At 45.5% G+C, this 19,091-nt stretch overlaps 2 protein-coding genes across 6 annotated transcripts in view; one reads left to right on the top strand and one right to left on the bottom strand.

Annotated features, from left to right (window-relative positions):
• LOC140717375 (calcium/calmodulin-dependent protein kinase type 1D-like) overlaps window positions 1-19,091 on the top strand; it is a 45,268-nt gene that overhangs the window by 21,838 nt on the left and 4,339 nt on the right. The window contains exons 11-12 of one of the 4 annotated variants that reach the window (XR_012096524.1): window positions 2,021-2,151; window positions 9,003-9,190. Coding sequence is in view for 3 of the 4 variants with exons in the window: in XM_073030893.1 (XP_072886994.1) it covers window positions 2,021-2,111 (91 nt within the window). In the remaining variant the exon portion in view is untranslated. Of the gene's footprint in view, window positions 1-2,020; window positions 4,165-9,002; window positions 13,087-19,091 lie in introns of those variants that run through there. The other 3 variants (XM_073030893.1, XM_073030896.1, XM_073030895.1) reach the window with 3 other exon arrangements.
• Window positions 14,073-19,091, bottom strand: part of LOC140717373 (laminin subunit beta-3-like) — a 142,692-nt gene continuing 137,673 nt past the window's right edge. For both annotated transcript variants that reach the window (XM_073030890.1, XM_073030889.1), the window contains exons 22-23: window positions 15,918-16,068; window positions 14,073-14,525 (exon numbers count right to left, since the gene is read on the bottom strand). In XM_073030890.1, the coding sequence (XP_072886991.1) occupies window positions 14,386-14,525; window positions 15,918-16,068 (291 nt within the window). In that variant the 3' untranslated portion in view covers window positions 14,073-14,385. The remainder of the gene's footprint in view (window positions 14,526-15,917; window positions 16,069-19,091) is intronic.

The following is a 19,091-nucleotide window of genomic DNA, read 5'->3' as shown; positions in this document are numbered from 1 at the left end:
ACACTGTGGTTAAGAAGGCGTGTGATATATTGGCCTTCATCAATCATGGATTTAAATTTAGGAGCCGAGAGGTAATGTTGCAGCTAAATAGGACCCTGGTCAGACCCAGCTTGGAGTACTGTGCTCAGTTCTGGTCGTCTCACTACAGGAGGGATGCGGAAGTCATAGAAAGGGTGCAGAGGAGATTTACAAGAATGTTGCCTGGATTGGGGAGCATGCTTTATGAAAACAGGTTGAGTGAACTCAGCCTTTTCTCCTTGGAGTGATGGAGGATGAGAGGTGACCTGATAGAGGTGTATAAGATGATGAGAAGCATTGATTGTGTGGATAGTCAGAGGCTTTTTCCCAGGGCTGAAATGGTTGCTACAAGAGGACATAGGTTTAAGGTGCTGGGGAGTAGGTACAGAGGAGATGTCAGGGGTAAGTTTTTTACTCAGAGAGTGGTGAGTGTGTGGAATGGGCTGTCGGCAACGGTGGTGGAGGAGGATACAATAGGGTCATTTAAGAGACTTTTCGATAGGTACATGGAGCTTAGTAAAATAGAGGGCTATAGGTAAGCCTAGTAATTTCTCAGGTAAGGACGTGTTTGGCACAACTTTGTGGGCTGAAGGACCTGTATTGTGCTGTAGGTTTTCTATGTTCCTATCCATGTACCTGTCAAAGATTTTCTTAAACATTGAAATCGAGCTCGCATGCACCACTTAAGCTAGCTGCTCATACCACACTCTCGCAGTCCTCTGAGTGAAGAAGTTTCCTCTCATGCTCCCCTTAAACTTCTCACCTTTCACCCTTAACCCATGACCTCTTAGCTGCAGTCCTGCCCAACCTCAGTGGAAAAAGCCTGCTTGCATTTTACCCCTACCTATACCCTTCATAATGTTGTATACCTTGTTGAATTGAATTGAACTGAATGATCTTTATTGTCATTATACATAGGTACAATGAAACTCTGTTTAGCTTCCACTCAGGCAATTAAATAAAGTGGTAGACATTAATTAAAAAAAACAGTATTAAATAGATAAGTAGCAGAAAATAATTTGCAGCAGCACCAGAATATCCCAGTAATGCACAAAGTGCCATTAGTGCAAGTATTTGAGTCCTTGTGTGCGCTCACAGTTTCAGTCACTGTTCTGTGGGAGTGGTGTGATGGAGGCCACAGCTCTGGGGTAGAAGCTGTTCCTCAGTCTATTTGTTCTGGCTTTTAGTGTCCTGAACCTTTTGCTGGACGGCAGCGGGTCAGACAGGGAGTGGCCGGTGTGTGTGGTGTCTCTGGTTATGCTGATTGCTTTCCTCCTGAGTCTGCTGGAATAGATGGTGTCCAATCCTGGGAGCTCCATCCTGACAATTCGCTGGGCCGCCTTCACCACACGATGCAGGTCTTGTCGCTCAGCGGCTGTGCAGCTGGCATACCACACGGTGGCACTGTTGGTCAGGGTGGTTTCAATTGTGCTTCTGTAAAATAGTTCTGTTATTTTTTGTGAGAAATCCTGATCAGCTTCAACCCCAACCCCAACCCACCACTCTCAGTGAGGAGGGGGGGATACAGGTTGTTATAAATATCTTATTTAAGCTTTCTCCCTCTCACCTTAAAGCTATTGCCTCTAGTATTTGGCATTTCTACCCTGGGAAAGAGACTGTTTACTAATTTATATAAGTATGAGAGGTACAGAGTAAGAGTCAGAGACTTTTTCCCAAGTTGGAAATCAGAGCCTCTGCCTCTGAAGCTCCAGAGAAAATCACCCCGAGTTTATCCGCCGTTTCCTTATAACTAAGCTAAGGACAAGGTAAACTGAAATGTTCAAAGTAAATTTATTACTAAAGTATATATACGTCTCCATATACAACCCTGAGATTCATTTCTTGTGGGCAAACTCAATAAATCCATAATAGAATAATAACCATAACAGAATCAATGAACGATCACACCAACTTGGGTGTTCAGCCGGTGCGCAAAAGGCACAAACTATGGAGTAGTTGGAACTGTTTTCGAGAATCACTTACAGCTTCGCCTTTCAAACAGGTCAGCTCCTTGCCAAGTAACGAAGCTGAAGGGTTGGAACAGCATCGAGCGTGTTGAGGTCAGGCAGACTGGAGTGTGCTTACTGATGTAACTCGGACGCGGTGGCTTCACGGACCAGTGAGTGATCGAAGGTGAGACGTGGTGCGTGAGAGAGGGCAAACACAACTGCCTCATTGCTGAAGCCAGCGGAATGAGTGGGAAAGGACGGTTCAACTGTAGCGAGAGTACCTGGCCTCCCCGTAGGCCGCTTCAGCTTGGACACCAGGACTGACCAACGCTCCTCAGTGAAGCTTTTCCTCGCTTCATCTTCCCTGAGGCTGGTGTTGGAGGACACTGGCCCACATGTAGTCAGATGTATTATTCTATATTTTACTCTATACTTTCTCTGTTAAATCCAATGATGATAGGTTGAAATCTTTATGGGAAAGTTTCTGAAGTGGAAAAGTACAGCACAGAAGCAGGCCCTTCAGCCCATCTAGTCCATGCCAAACCATTTAAACTGCCTACTCCCACTGACCTGTACTGTGACCATAGCCCTCCATACCCCTCCCATCCACGTACCAATCCAAACATCTCTGACAAGTTGAAACATTGACTTGTTTGATCTGAAATCTCTTCTGTGGCAGCAGTATGGTGCAAAGGCATTGAAATTACTATAAATGGCAAAAATAAATAATTAGTTCAATAAAAAAGGAATAAGGAGTTTGTGTGGATGGGTTCAGGGACATTTCAGAAAATTAATGGCGGAGAGGAAGAAGCTGTTCCTAAATTATTGAGTGTGTGTCTTCAGGCTCCTGTACCTCTTCCCCGATGGTAGTAATGAGAAGAGGGCATGTCCTGGTTGGTGAGGGTCCTTGGTGATAGGCTCTGCCTCTTGAGGATGTCCTCAGTGATAGACCTCTTGACTATATTGATGTCAACAGTAGGGAGTCTGTTTTTAATTCCTGGTTCAAATGGGTTTATGTAAAGGAAATTTTGTGGAGCAATCTACTTACCACACTGAGCCAGTTTCTCAATGTATGCTGGGATTACAGTCCACCGTTCTGTCTTTCAATGGTTGAGTTTCACCTCATTAAGGGGAAGAGTTATTTTAACACTGGTGATGTGATCTGTCTACAGTTCCTTGCTGCAGTTATTCCCAATAACAGTGCTGAGAACCGAGGGCCTGGGTTTTGTAACTGAAATGTCGGTGAAACCATCACCGTCATTACGTTGTGAAACCAGCAGGAACTTCATAATTTCCGCATGTGTGTCTCTGCTCGTGGAAGCTGCTGTCTGTGATCCGGTACCCCTGCACAATTGGAGAAGTGAGAGATGACTGACTCTGTAATCTGGAGCAGGGTCTCAACCTGAAGCATTGAGCTTCTTCCCCCACTGCTGCTTGACCTGCTGAGTTTCTCCAGAGTTCCTGCACACTTCTGCGGTCTCCATTCAGTTAGGCGATGAAAGCATCACATGGCTACAAACTGCAAACGACATCCACTCAGAATATCTTCCGCAAACACAAGTAAATCTGCAGGTGCTGGAATTCCATAGCAACACACACAAAATGCTGGAGGAACTCAGCGGGTCAGCTAGCATATGTGGAAAAGAGTAAACAGTTGACATTTCAGTCTAAGACTGGACAAGAAGGGGAGAAGTCAGAATCAGAAGGGGAGGGGAGGAAAAATAGGTGATAGGTGAAACCAGGGAGGGGAAAAGTAAAGAGTTGGGGTTTGATCGATAAAAGAAACAAAGGGCTGGAGGAGGGGGAATCTGACAGGAGAGGACAGAAGACTGGAAGAAGGGGATCACCAGATCGAGGTGGTGGGCAGGTAAGGAAATAAGATGAGAGAGGGAAACAGGAATGGGGAATAATGAAGGAGAGGGGCAGTTACTGGAAGTTCGAGAAATCAATGTTCATGCCATCAGGTTGGAGGCTAGCCAGATGGTATATAAGGTGTTGCTCCTCCAACCTGAGTGTGGCTCATCTTGACGGTAGAGGAGGCCATGGACTGACAGAATATCTGTCAATTGATTACATGCAATGCTTGTGAGTCTTCAGCGTGTTAAGCCACAATCCCTGCTTAATTGTATCTGTACGTAAAATAGATCATGTTGTATTTGTGAGGTACAGTTCCCTGTATAAACATTTCAGCCTCTGATGGATAATATTTATTTCTAGATATTTCAACTTTCACCCCAACTTTGACCTCTATTCAGAAGTCATATATTTGTATTTGTCTTTATTGTTTGTTTCCTGAGAGAGTCCATTAACATAATAATTGGCTTAATTAATGAGAGGACAACACGATGCCAGAAAGGGGAGAGGTGAACAACAAGGTGAACAGAGACACAGGGGACGACATCATAATACATTGAAGCAGAATTAGAGCATTTCCTGGCTGATTCATTTTCCCATTCTCCTGCCTTCTCCCTATAATTGTTGTCACCCTTACTAATCAAGAACCTATCAATCTCTGTTTGAAATATTTATGTATTTAATGAGATAGTGAAATTTATTGGGGCCCCCAAGGCCACACTGACCAGCCATCCTCTGATTTAACTCTTAGCCTAATCATGGTACAATTTACAATGACCAATTAACTTACCAGTTGGTATGTCTGGACAGTGGGAGGAAACCGGAGCACCCGGAGGAAACCCATATGGTCACAGGGAGAACAGACAAACCCCTTATAGGCAGTGACGGGAATTGAACCAGGGCTGCCTGTATTGTAAAATGTTGTGCTACCGACTGTGTTACTGTGCCACCCAGTGATTTGGCTTCCGCAACAATCTGTGGTAATGGATTCCACAGACTTACCACCTTCTAGGTAAAGAAATTGCACCTCAGCTCGGCAGTAAAGGGATGTCCGTGTATTCTGAGGCTGTGTCCTCTGGTGATAAATTCCCCTATTATTAGAAACATCCTCTCCACATCCATTTTATTTAGTCCTTTCATAACACCAGGGCGAACAGAGACATGGGGGGAACACAACACCAGGGGGAACAGAGAGACAGTCGGACACAACACCAGGGGGAACAGAGACAGTGGGACACAACACCAGGAGGAACAGAGAGACAGTCGGACACAACACCAGGGGGAACAGAGAGACAGTAGGAACAGAGACACTGTGGGACACACCAGGGGGGTACAGAGAGACAGTCGGACACAACACCAGGAGGAACAGAGACACTGTGGGACACAACTGATGCACCATCAATAACTCTCGGAGACGGGAGGCAAACGATAGGCTTTTATTAGCTGCAAGAAACCACCACACAACATCCTGGAGACTTGGGGGGTGGGGGGGAGCAGTGCCTCCAACCGCCTTTATACCGGGGTCTGTGGGAGGAGCCACAGTCAGTGGGAGGAGCCACAGGAGCAGTCAGCAGAGGGGCGTGTCCAGACAGGTATATGTAGTTCGCCACACCAGGGGAGAAACAGAGACACTGTGGGACACAACACCAAGAGGAACAGAGACACTGTGGGACACAACACCAGGGGGGAAACAGAGACACTGTGGGACACAACACCAGGGGAACAGAGAGACAGTCGGACACAACACCAGGAGGAACAGAGACACTGTGGGACACACCAGGGGGGTACAGAGAGACAGTCGGACACAACACCAGGAGGAACAGAGACACTGTGGGACACACCAGGGGGGTACAGAGAGACAGTCGGACACAACACCAGGAGGAACAGAGACACTGTGGGACACACCAGGGGGGTACAGAGAGACAGTCGGACACAACACCAGGGGGAACAGAGAGACAGTCAGACACAACACCAGGGGGAACAGAGACAGTGGGACACAACACCAGGAGGAACAGAGAGACAGTCGGACACAACACCAGGGGGAACAGAGACAGTGGGACACAACACCAGGAGGAACAGAGAGACAGTCGGACACAACACCAGGGGGGTACAGAGAGACAGTCGGACACAACACCAGGGGGAACAGAGAGACAGTCGGACACAACACCAGGAGGAACAGAGAGACAGTCGGACACAACACCAGGGGGGTACAGAGAGACAGTCGGACACAACACCAGGGGGAACAGAGAGACAGTGGGACACAACACCAGGAGGAACAGAGACACTGTGGGACACACCAGGGGGGTACAGAGAGACAGTCGGACACAACACCAGGGGGGTACAGAGAGACAGTCGGACACAACACCAGGAGGAACAGAGACACTGTGGGACACACCAGGGGGGTACAGAGAGACAGTCGGACACAACACCAGGGGGAACAGAGACACTGTGGGACACAACTGATGCACCATCAATAACTCTCGGAGACGGGAGGCAAACGATAGGCTTTTATTAGCTGCAAGAAACCACCACACAACATCCTGGAGACTGGGGGGGGGGGCGTGTGGGGGGGAAGCACACCAACCGCCTTTATACAGGGGTCAGTGGGAGGAGCCACAGGAGCAGTCAGCAGAGGGGCGTGTCCAGACAGGTATATGTAGTTCACCACAACACCAGGGGGGAAACAGAGACACTGTGGGACACAACACCAAGAGGAACAGAGACACTGTGGGACACAACACCAGGGGGGAAACAGAGACACTGTAGGACACAACACCAGGGGGAACAGAGAGACAGTGGGACCCAACACCGGGGGAACAGAGAGAGTCAGACACAACACCAGGGGGAAGAGAGAGAGTCGGACACAACACCAGGGGTAACAGAGAGAGAGTGGGAACTAACACCGGGGGAACAGAGAGAGTTAGACACAACACCAGGGGTAACAGGGAGACAGTGGGACACAACACCGGGGGAAGAGAGAGAGTCGGACACAACACCAGGGATAACGGAGACTCAGTGGGACACAACACCAAGAGGAACAGAGAGACAGTCGGACACAACACCGGGGGAACAGAGAGAGTTAGACACAACACCAAGAGGAACAGAGAGACAGTGGGACATAACACCGGGGGAAGAGACGAGAGAGAGAGAGAGTCAGACACAACACCAGGGATAACAGAGAGACAGTGGGACACAACACCAGGGGTAACGGAGACTCAGTGGGACACAGCACCAAGAGGAACAGAGAGACAGTGGGACATAACACCGGGGGAAGAGAGAGAGAGTCAGACACAACACCAGGGATAACAGAGAGACAGTGGGACACAACACCAGGGGTAACGGAGACTCAGTGGGACACAGCACCAAGAGGAACAGAGAGACAGTGGGACACAACACCGGGGGAACAGAGAGAGAGAGAGTCGGACACAACACCAGGGGGAAGAGAGACACGGAGGACAGAACACCAGAGGGAACAGAGGCACAGTGGGACACATTGGTTTATTATTTGGTATCTGGCTGTCTCTGTCCAAATCTGTATCTATCATCCGTCCTTACATGCCCTCCAGAAGGAGGTGACCTTCCTGGCCAATACTCTTGTTAATCAGTAACTAAGGGGTTGCTTTGCCACTCTCTGTCAGTTCGGACCCAATGCTACATCACAAGGTGGCTCTGAATTCAGCTGATCTTATTTAAAGACATAGCCTTTCTGTTGGGAAAGGTGGTAAATTGGGCACTTTGTTGAGAGTGTCCTGTCTGGCGTGGTACAGAAACTGCAAGGCATCGTGCAAGACCCTACAGAGGATAGTAAAAACTGCTGAGCGGATTACAGGGGTCTCCCTCCCCACTAGTTGTGACATTTACTGGGTGTTGTATACAAAGGGCACGAAGGTAAGGATCCATACCCCACTGTTGAGGATCCCTACCACCCATCCCACAATCTCTTTGACCCACTACCATCAGGAAGGAGGTACAGGAGCATCAGGACTAGGACTGCCAGACTGGGTAACAGCTTCTTCCCTCAGGTTGTGAGACTAATGAATACCCTGCCATCACCGGGGTCTCGTCACTAGGACAACGAGCTGTTTACCTGTGCTGTGCACTACGTGCATTTTGAATTATATTGGATTATTTCTGGTAATTTGTTTTATGTGCTGTGTGTGATGTACATTTAGTGTTGCACTGTGGTCTGCAGGATCACTGGTTTATTTGGTTGTATATGTACAATGAGTTTACAACGAACCTGAACCTGAACTTGAAGGGCCCCAGTTCCTTGAACTGGAAACATTTCTCTTTAATGCCAAGTCATCCACTTGCCATCTCTCACTCAATGTCAACAAGACCAAGGAAGTGATTATAGATTTCAGGAGAGGGAATCCAGAGGTCCATGAACCAGTAATCATTGGAGGATCAGGGGTGGAGAGGGTCAGTATCTTTAAATTCATGGAGGTCACTATCCCAGAGGACCTGTCCTGGACCCGTCATATAAATATAATAGCAAAGAAAGCACAACAGTGCCTCTACTTCCTCAGAAGTCTGCGGAGACTCAGCATGTCATCGAAAACCTTGGCAAACTTCTATAGATCTGTGGTGGAAAGTGTGCTGACTGGCTGCGTTATGGCCTGGTATGGAAACACCAATGTCTTTGAATGGAAAATCCTACAAAAGGTAGTGGATTCGGCCCTGTATACCACAGGTAAAGCCCTCCCAACCATTGAGCACATCTACATGAAATGTTGCCGTAGGAAAGCAGCATCCATCATCAGAGATCCTCATCACCCAGGCCATGCTCTTTTCTCGCTGCTGCCATCAGGTAGAAGGAACAAGTGCCTCAGGACTCACACCACCAGGTTGAGGAATAGTTACTACCTCTCAACCATCAGGTTCTTGAACAAAAGGGAATAACTCCACTCCGTTAAGGACTCAGTTATATTGTTTTTTCATGCTTGTTATTTATTACTGTTTATTTATATCTCCATTTGCACAGTTTATTTACAGTTACCAGTTCCTGATGTTTGCAGTTACTGTTCTATAGATTTGCTAAGTACTGTATGCCTGCAGAGAAAGAATCTCAGGGTTGTATGTGGTGGCATGTATGTACTCTGGTAATAAAACTTTACTTTGAACTTTTGTGTGAACACACTGATGCTTTATTCAGTAAGCAAAGATTATTCCCTATTTCAGGCTGAATGAACAGATGCTCGATAACATCTGGTTGACATGGAGAACTGACCAGAACTGAGGGACGAGAAATTTAACAACACCTTGGGGTCCTCATTGTTACTGATCCTCCTGGTCTGAGTGAGAGACCTGCACCGTGGAAGTAAGGATTGGATTGGAGAGGACAGACAACAGACAAGACTGGACTCAATGTAAATACTTAAGTCCATTTGAACTTATTGTTGACCTTAGGCAGTATGGTTTTAGATTTTCAAATTATTAAATGGCAGAAATGAATATTTATGCTCAAGTAACATGTTAGGCTTTTGTAGGTTGTTTTTAATTAATAACATAGTCAGTTTACGTGGAATTCTGTATAAGCTAATGAATGCCGAGAGATTTGTATAGCCTCCCACAACTATTGAGAGGTTTGGTTTAATCAGGGACTCAGACTTGCTGGCCTTTGCAGAGGTAATATTATGGGTAGAATAGGTCCATCTCCTTATGTCTTTAGGTGATTACTGGGACCCTGACCTTCAACTCTCCTCTAAACTCTGTCCTTGAGCTCGTGATCACAGCTTGAGAGAATGTCAGGGCTGCACACTTTACACAGAAAGCTGTTTCAGGGATCATGTTCCTTCCACACAACAGAATTGCCGTACTGTCATAACTATGAAGTGGAAATGCAAAGCAGGACTGACAGGTGCGCCTCAGCTATCTAGTATAATCACAGGAGATGCTTGTAGGTTTTGTGGACTAACTTTGTGAATCCCTACATTTGGCTCTGGTAAGGATCTGTTAAATGATATAACCTGTGTTTGTTCTGTGAGTTTAAGAGCTGATTCATGTTTCGGCATTGCTTTGGAACTGTGGTCAGGCAGGCAACATGGGGATTGGACCAGCAGTGGATCTGAGGAAGAGAATCAGCCATTGGCCAAGTATTCCTGCTTCCTCTCTCTCTGCTTCCATAGAACCTAAAGCCGAAATGCTGCCTGTCCCTCTCAGTGTTTCCAGCACCTTTTTTATTTCAGGTTTTCAGAATCTGCGGTTTATTTATTTGTTTTTTGTTTTCATCTTCAGTTTTCGGAATCTGCAGATTTTTACCTGTACACCATGTTTATATTTCAGGTTTCCAGAATCTGCAGATTTTTTTCTTTGTATTTTCTGTTTTTATTTCACGTTTCCAATATCTGAAGATATTTGTTTGTATTCTGTTTTTGTTTCAAGTTTCCAGAATCTGCAGCATTTTGCTTCACACTGGCAGGCTCCATTTGTACAACTCAAAGGATTTTGTCCTATCTTGTTGGCTTTCAAAGTTGTGCATTAATTTGGTTGGTGAATAGCTGTGTAGAGGCTCCTAGCATCATAGTCCTAGAAAAGTTCAGCACAGAAACAGGCCCTTTGGCCCTTCTAGTCCATGCCGAACCATGGCCTGCACCCCTCCATAGCCCTCCCATCTAGGTACCTATCCAAACATTTCTTTAAAAATGAAATTGAGCTAGCATGCAGTCACGATCCTCTGAGTGAAGAAATTTTCCCTCATGTTCTGCTTAAACTTTTCACCTCAAGTTGCAGTCCCACCCAACCTCAGTGGAAAAAGCCTGCTTGCATTTACCCTATTTACACCTCTCATAATTTTGTATACTTCTGTCAAATCTCCCCTCAGTCTTCTATGTCTGAAGGAATAAAGTTCTAACCTATTCAATTTTTGCTTGTAACTCAGGTCCTCCAGCCCCAACAACAAGGTTGCAAATTTTCTCTGAACTCTTTCAATCTTATTTACATCTTTCCTGTAGGAAAACTGTTCTGCAAGTTTAAGAGCTAGCTCATGTTCCTGCATTGCTTTGTAAGGTAGTCAGGTAGGCAACACGGGGATTGGACCAGCGGTGGATCTGAGGAAGAGAATCGACTGTGTGGCCAACAGCTTCTGCTTCCTCCCTCAGCTTCTGTTGTACATAGAACATTACAGCACAATACAGGTCCTTTGGTGCACCATGTTCTGCCAGTCTTTAAATCAAACTAAGCCCTCCCTCTGGTATAGCACTCCACGTTTCTATCATCCATGTACCTATCTAAAATTCTGCTAAATGCCTCTAATGTATCTGCCTCTAACACCACCCCGGCACTACATTCCACACACCCAACTCTCTCTGTGTGAAAAGCCTGCCTCTGGTACCCCCCCCCCCCCCCAACCAAACATTCCTTAATATTATGCCCTCTTTCATTAGCCATTTCCCCTGGGAAAAGGTCTTTGGCTGTCCACTCAATCTATGCTTCTTATCTTATACACCTCTATCAAGTCACCTTTCATTCGCTTTCACTCCAAAGAGAAAAGCCCTAGCTTCCAGTTAATAAATTCAAATTTAGAGAGGAACTCGGAATAGACCACCATTCTGACAATGGCCGTTGACCTGAAATGTTGACTGTTTCACTTTAGGTTCTGTCCAAAATGCTCAGTGTTCCCAGCTTTGCTTTTTATTATGGAAAGGGAAACTTGAGTTGATGATTCACCATGATCCTGGCCCCGAAGTGTTAATTGTTTTTATTTACGAGATGCTGCCTGTCTGTCTGTGTGCTTCCAGCACCATTTCTGTTTCAGGTTTCTAGAATATGCAGCTTTTTATATGTACCCTCTGTTTTTGCTTCCGGTTACTAGAAACTGCAGTTTATTTATTTGTATTGTTTTTATTTCAGGTTTCCAGAATCTGCAGACTTTGAGTTGTATTCACAGTTTTTGTCTCAGGTTTCCAGAATCTGCAGACACTTTACTTGTATTCTCTGGTTTTATTTCAGGTTTTCAGAATCTGCAGACTTTGATTTGTATTCAGTTTTTGACATCAGGTTTCCAGGAATGGCAGATCTTTGCTCCACATCAGAATTTCTAAAAGTCAAAGGATTTTGTGCTATCTGTTTGGTTTTTAAAGCTATGCATTAATTTGGTGGGTGAATAGCTGTGTAGAGGCTCCTCATGTAACTTGTATTTGGATTCAGCTAGAAGGTTTTGCATACAGTGTCTTGCATACAGTATCCAGACCCCATTACAATCAGGGATTTAACTGAGAATTTTTATTTGCAAATCACATGCTACTTTTTTCCACAGGAGATGTCAGCAGTTCAAAAGTATTCACCCCCTCCCCCAGTGAGTAGTTGAACCTCCTCTTGCATCTACTACTGCCAGTAGTCTTTTTGGATAAATCTCAATTAGCTTTGCACAATATGCTGGAGCAAGATTTGCTAATTCCTCCTTGCTAAATTGCTCAAACTGGGCCAGGTTAGTTGGGGAGCAGCAGTGGACAGCAATCTGATGACTTGCCAGAAGTGTTCGATTAGGTTAAGATTTGGACTCTGACTGGGCCACTCAAGGACATCAATTTTCTTCATTTTAAGCCACTCTGCGGTTTCTCTGGCAGTGTGCTTTGGGTCATTGCCCTGCTGAAAGACAAACTTATTCCCCAGTTTAAGCTTTCTGGCAGAGACTATCAGTTTTTATTCAGGATCTTTCTGTATTTAGCGGCATTCATCTTCCCATCAATCCTGACCAGATTTCCAGTCCAATCTGTTGAACAGCATCCCCATAGCACGATGTTACCTCTACCATGATTTACAGTAGGGATGGCATTACCCAGCTTATGTGCAGAATTAGATTTACATCACACATTACTAAAAAAAAAAAGCACATCTTTGCCTGTAAGGACTTTGCAAAGTATCATTTAGAAGATACTGTAAATATGTGGAAGAAAGTCTTGTGGTTGGATGAGACTAAGGTGGACTGTATTGGCCTCAACACCAAGTGTTGCATATTGTGAATGTCTCCATTCATCATGGAGGCATTCACCTGCTCCAGTTAACAATAAATCAAACCCTCGCTAATCGAAGTGCTCAGCTTCTGAACTGGTGATGGTGCATGGTTGAGAGACCCTGGGGTTGTCTCTGCCTGGTGCTGCTCTTTAAGTCTGAGCATCAGTTTTAATTTTCTCTTAAAACTGCATTTGAAAACTCAAAGTGAAATATGTTTCGCCTTCCATTTACATTGTGTTGAACAAAATGACCAAAATCGCTTCTGAGAAATGTTTCTGTAGATATAAAGATTAAAATCTCTGTGACAACATTTGTTTCAAGTTTTCATGTGTTCATTGGATTAGATTACACGTACATTGAAACATTCATTATTTTCATCGATGACCAACACAGTCCAAGGATGTGCTGGGGGCAGCCCACAAATGTTACCACACTTCTGGCACCAACATAGCATGCCCACAACTTACTAACCCTACTCCATATGCCTTTGGAATGTGGGAGGAAACCAGAGCAACTGGAGGGAACCCACATGGTCATAGGGAGAACATGCAAACTCCTTACAGACAGCAGCCAGAATTGAATCGCTGATCACTGTAAGCATTGCCCTAATCCCTATGCCATGGCAAGTCATTCTGCTTGCTTCTGGACACCATTTATTGTTTGAAGGAGGAAGGTTATATTGAATATTCTTTTGCCCTTTGAATGCCAGGTCAGGTTTACAAGACCTTCACCTTCACGCTGCAGACCATGACACTCAGGGACTTGTGATAATATTACTCTGTGACAGTATGTGGTATTGTGTTGTATGGTGTGTGTGACTATCTGTACTGCTTTTTGCATCTTGGCCCTGAAGGTACGGTGTTTTGTTTGGCTGTATATATGTGCATGGCTGAGTGACAATAAATTAGCACTTATTCTCTCAGAGAAGGTGGGACTAGTGTAATACTTTCTCCATGAAAACTGCTGACCAATTCCCACCACATGATCAACATTCATAAGCAGTCCCTAATGTTCTGTGGAGAGGGTGTTAGACACCGACGTGTACACAGGCATAGGAATTAATTCAGACCGACTGACTCACCTGATCCTCTGCCATCACCCAACATCAAATGGGAAGCAGTGATTCAACATGGAAATATCGCCCAGTTACCCCGCACTGCCCAGAAGGTGGCAATGGCAAACCACTTCTGTAGAAAGATTTGCCAGGAACAATCACAGCACGAGATGATGACCCCCAAACACCACTGCTGAATCAGGAAGTGAGCTCGATAAGTAAACCAGGGCTTTTGCTTCATCTACTGAAAAGCTGATTGTTTTAAATTTATTGCATTTTAATAAGTTAATACAACACTGTAATTAGCTTCCTATGGAAAGCTTTTCATTTGCTATCCATAGAACAAAATTGAACACATTCTGGTTAAAAAAGTGGAGAAATGAAAGTGAGAATGAAAATATTCACGATGATTGTTTTTTTAAAAAAACTGCTTGGGACAAAGTTGTTTTTGAATAAAGCAGAGTTAGAGTCTTGTACTCCAAATCCCAATATAAATTTTGAATCTTCAGAAACAAAGATGCTCTTCAGCAAGCCTCACACGATGCCCGTGTAGCATTACGGTGTGCATTGTCTGTAGTACCGTGCTTGAGATTCAATATAATCCTTGATCTTGGCTACTTTACTCTGATAGTCTTCTAGCTGTGCAGACTTGCTCTCCAGTTGCTTGGTTCCCAGTGCAAGTTTCTGTTCAGTTGCTAAAATGAAAGCACATTCACAGCGTCATCAAAAGATCCCGAACAAGGGCCATTGTATGAGACACTGCAATGTCAACTGGATGAGGTAAACCAGTGTAAACATGGCCTTCACTTTACTGACCATACAATTCGCTGCTTCACAGTATGGAACCCAACTTAATTTCATAAAACTCAGAACAGTACAGTGCCAAGCCCCTCAGCCCACAACATCTGTGCTGACCACAGTGCAAGTTAAACTAATCTTCTGCTTGCACATGATCCACACCCCTTCAGGTTCCTGTGTTTATGTGAACTGAGGCAAGGAGGAATTTCTTTAGCCAGAGGTTGGTGAATCTGTGGAATTCATTGCCACAGACAGCTGTGGAGGCCAAGTTATCGGGTATATTTACTTATTTACAGAGATACAGTGCAGATTGAGCCCTTTAAGCTGCAGCACCCAGCAACCCCTGATTTAACCTTAGCCTAAACACGGGACAATTTACAATCACCAATTAACTTACAAACCAGTGGACAGTGGGAGGAGACCGGAGCACCCGGAGGAAACCATACAGTCACAAGGAGAATGTACAAACTCCTCACAGACAGCAGTGGGAATTGAACCTGGGTCGCTGTTACTATACAGTTTTGTGCTAACCACTACACTACTGTGCTGCCCCTAAGTTCTTGATTAGTAAGGGCATCAGAGGTTACGGGCAGAAGGCAGGAGAATTGGGTTGAGGGGGGAATATAAATCAGCCGTTCTTCTAAACTCCAGTGAGCCATCAAATGGGCCTTATACATTAACCCTTTCAGTTCTGGGACAAGTTTTGTGAACTTTCTCTGCACCCCTCCCCAATGCCAGCACATCCTTTCTTAGATAAGGACCCAAAATTCTCCAATACTCCCAAGTGTAGTCTGACCAATGCCTTAATAAAGCCTCAGCATCACACATTCTCCATTCAAAACCTCCTTGGCACCAAAGGTGGCATGAAAAAACTTGAGACACCAACGAAAGGTGAGAGTGAGAGACATGAGATTGCCCTTTGTGATGCCCCTCCCAATGGTGAGATCTCAGTGACCATTTGCCACCCACACTCAGTCTGCCGAAGCCCATTTGACATTCTGCCCCTCCCATATTAAGAGGAGAGGCTGATCTCCTCTCTCTGGATCTTCTGCCCCTCCTAGGAACTTGTTGGAATTAGAACAGGAGTGCATTAGTACTGACCTGCCTCCGAAGAGGAGAGGTGGCTTCAACAGACAAGAGCTTGGAACAAACTGAACTCTGCCATTGCTTCCAAGTACACTAGAGTGGAATTTGCAACAACACAGACTTTCTCCACCATTGGAGTCTCTCCTGACACATCCCCTCTGTAAATATTCATCCAATTTCGTGATTTCAAGGCAGTTACTTACTTTTAATCATTGCCATGAACTCCTCATACTTTTTAAGGTTCTGTCCAGCCTCAACTTTAATCCGGTTGACTCGCTCCATTAGGTCCTTCGGGAGAGCTTCCGGAACCTTATTTCGAAGTTTTTCATACTCAGCAAGGAGAAGTTTCAGATCCTGGGGAAGGAACACATTGGAAACGGTGACACGCTGCCGTACTGGGTCGCACACGACACATTTGTGCAAGACAGTTCTTTTGTCATTCTCCAGCACACAGGAGAACAAATTGATTGTTACTCCAGATCCACAAAAGCACAGCCTCAGAATACAGGGACATCCACTTACAGTGACAATGAGGAGGAATTTCTTTAGCCAGAGCCACAAAAACACAATTAGCATATAGAATACAATAAGAAACAATAAATTTAAAGATAAAAGCAATCCTATAAAACATTGTACAAGTAACTTATATACTGTACACAGACTGGTAAAGTGACACCGTGTATGTAGTGGTGGTTGGGCTGGTGGGATGGGTGAATTAGCCTGACAGCTTGGTGGAAGGAACTGTTTTTGAGTCTGGTGATCCTGGTGTGGATGCTACATAGTCTCTGAGCCCTGATGGGAGTGGGACAACCAGTCCATGATCCTTCATGATGTTGCTGGCCTTTTTCTGGCACCTTTCTGTATCTATGTCCTTGATGGAGGGTAGGGTGGTGCAGGTGTAGTGTTGGGCAGTTTAAACTACCCATTATAAAGCCTTCCTGCCTGTCACAGTGCAGTTTCCACACCATGCTGTGGTGCTGCTTGTTAGGATGTTCTCCACTGTGCCTTTGTAGAAGGTTGCGAGTACTGGTGTACATAGTCCAGCTCGCTTCAGCCTCCTCAGAAAGCAGAGGCACCAGTGACCTTTCTTGACTGTATAGAATGTGTTCTGGGACCGTGAGAGAACTTGTGTTCTGCCTAGTCCAATTGAACTGCACCTGGACCACGTCCCATTCCTTCCATCCATGTACCTATCCAAACTTCTCTTAAACGTCGCAATCAAACCCACATCCAACATCTGCCGCCAGCTTGTTGCAACTCTCTTACCACCCTCTGAGTAAACAAGTTCTCCTTAGGCTCCCCTTAAATACTTCTCCTTCTCCCCCCTAAACTATGACCTCTAGATCTAGTCTCTCCCAACCTCAGTCTGCTTGTATTTCGTTATCATGTGCCGTGTCATATGACATGGGTGAACAAGGTCTTTTCATGACCGTGTTCTTGGCAAATTTTTCTACAGAAATGGTTTGTCATTGCCGCCTTCTGGGCAGTGTCTTTACAAGACGGGTGACCCCAGTCATTATCAATACTCTTCAGAGATTGTCTGCCTGGTGTCAGTGGTCACATAACCAGGACTTGTGATCTGCACCGGCTGCTCATACGACCATCCACTGCCTGCTCCTGTGGCTTCATGTGACCCTGATCAGGGGTTAAGCAGGTGCAACACTTTGCCCAAGGGTGACCTGCAGGCTAGCGGAGGGAAAGAGCACCTTACACTTCCTTTGGTAGGGATGTATCTCCACCCAGTGACCCATTTACCCTATCTATAACCCTCATTATTTTGTTTACCTCTATAAGATCTCCCCTCATTCTCCTACACTCTAGGGAATAAAGTCCTAACCTATTCAACCTTTCCCCATAACTCAGGTCCTCAAGTCCAGCAACATCCTTGTACATTCTCTCTGCACTATTTCAACATTATTTACACCTTTCCTGTAGAACTGCACACAATCCTCCAAATCAGGCCTCAACAATGTCTTATACAACTTCAAAGTAACATCTCCAGAAGACAACAGACTGGCAGCTGATGACAAATCAGCTGGCTGTGGGATTTTGCAGTGCAAAAGTGTCTGATGACATTACGACAACACGTCATGAATACTTCACAGCAACAGAGCTGTTAGAATGGATTCAAAAAGCACTTTTGAAATGCAAGATGGCTTTGACAGAGCAGTTACAATTGAAACCTATCGAATGTTGAAAGGCCTCGAAAGAATGGATGTGGAGAGGTTGTTTCCTATAGTGGGGGAGTCTCGGACCAAAGGCAGAGCCTCAGAACACAGGACGTCCAATTAGAGTGGAGATGAGGAGGGATTTCTTTAGCCAGAGACTGGTGAGTCTGTGGAATTCGTTGCCACAGGCGGCTGTGGAGGCCGAGTCTTTGGCTGTGATGATGTTGACTCAGGCCGGAGAGGCCAGCGCCGGGTATTTTCACGCCTTACAAGGCGCGGAACGAAAGACTGTGTGGCACGCCACTCCACACACAGACACTATGCAGTAATTTTCTTTATTTTACGAGCTCAACACTCAACCCGGCACGGATGGAAAACGTACTTGGGAATGGCCTGACTGGATTCAAACCCGGGAACCTCCGTTCCGGAGTCCGGCATTGATGTCACTGCACCACCAGCTGAACCTAATTTGGGTATTTTTAAGGCAAAGGCGGATAGATTCTTGATTGGTCAGGGTATGAAGGGATGAGGGGAGAAGGCGGGAGACTGGCGCTGAGAGGGAAATGGATCAGTCATGATGATATAGTAGAGAACTACCAACAGTAATTTCTTTTTAAACACACACACAGTGGTGGGTTTCTGGAACACACTGGTAGTAGCTGATAAAACAGAGACTTCTAAGAGATTCTGACAGTCACGGCAGGATATAGAGATGAAACTAGGTAATGGGCTGTGTAGGAAGGAAGTGAGAAGATGTCCGAATATAAAGGTGTGGGGGTGGGGGAAAGATGTCCGAATTTAAAAAAGGCATCCTCCCTCCCCCCCCCCCCCCCCCCACCTTCCTTCTCAGTCCTGAAGAAGGGTCTCGACCCGATACATTGACTGCTTACCGTTTTCCATAGATCCTGCCTGGCCTGCAGAGTTGCTCCAGTATTTTGTGTGTGTTGCTCTGGATTTCCTGCATCTGCAGACTTTTCTCATGTTTGTCGAAGAGAGTGTTAGACTACGACAACACACACAAGATGCTGGAGGAACTCAGCAGGCCCGTTAGACTAGTCCTGGAGTAGGTTTACATCGGACAACAGATCCTAGAACACACTGCCGGGGATGGAGATACAGGCTGACACAACAGAGACATTTAAGAGACTCTTAGATAGTCTCAAGATGGGTATGGAGAGTTATAGAGATGAAAACAGGTTATGGGCTGTG

The sequence above is a fragment of the Hemitrygon akajei genome, chromosome 27 (assembly GCF_048418815.1).
Source record: "Hemitrygon akajei chromosome 27, sHemAka1.3, whole genome shotgun sequence".
Lineage (NCBI taxonomy): Eukaryota > Metazoa > Chordata > Chondrichthyes > Myliobatiformes > Dasyatidae > Hemitrygon > Hemitrygon akajei.
This window is presented reverse-complemented; position numbering and strand designations above follow the sequence as displayed.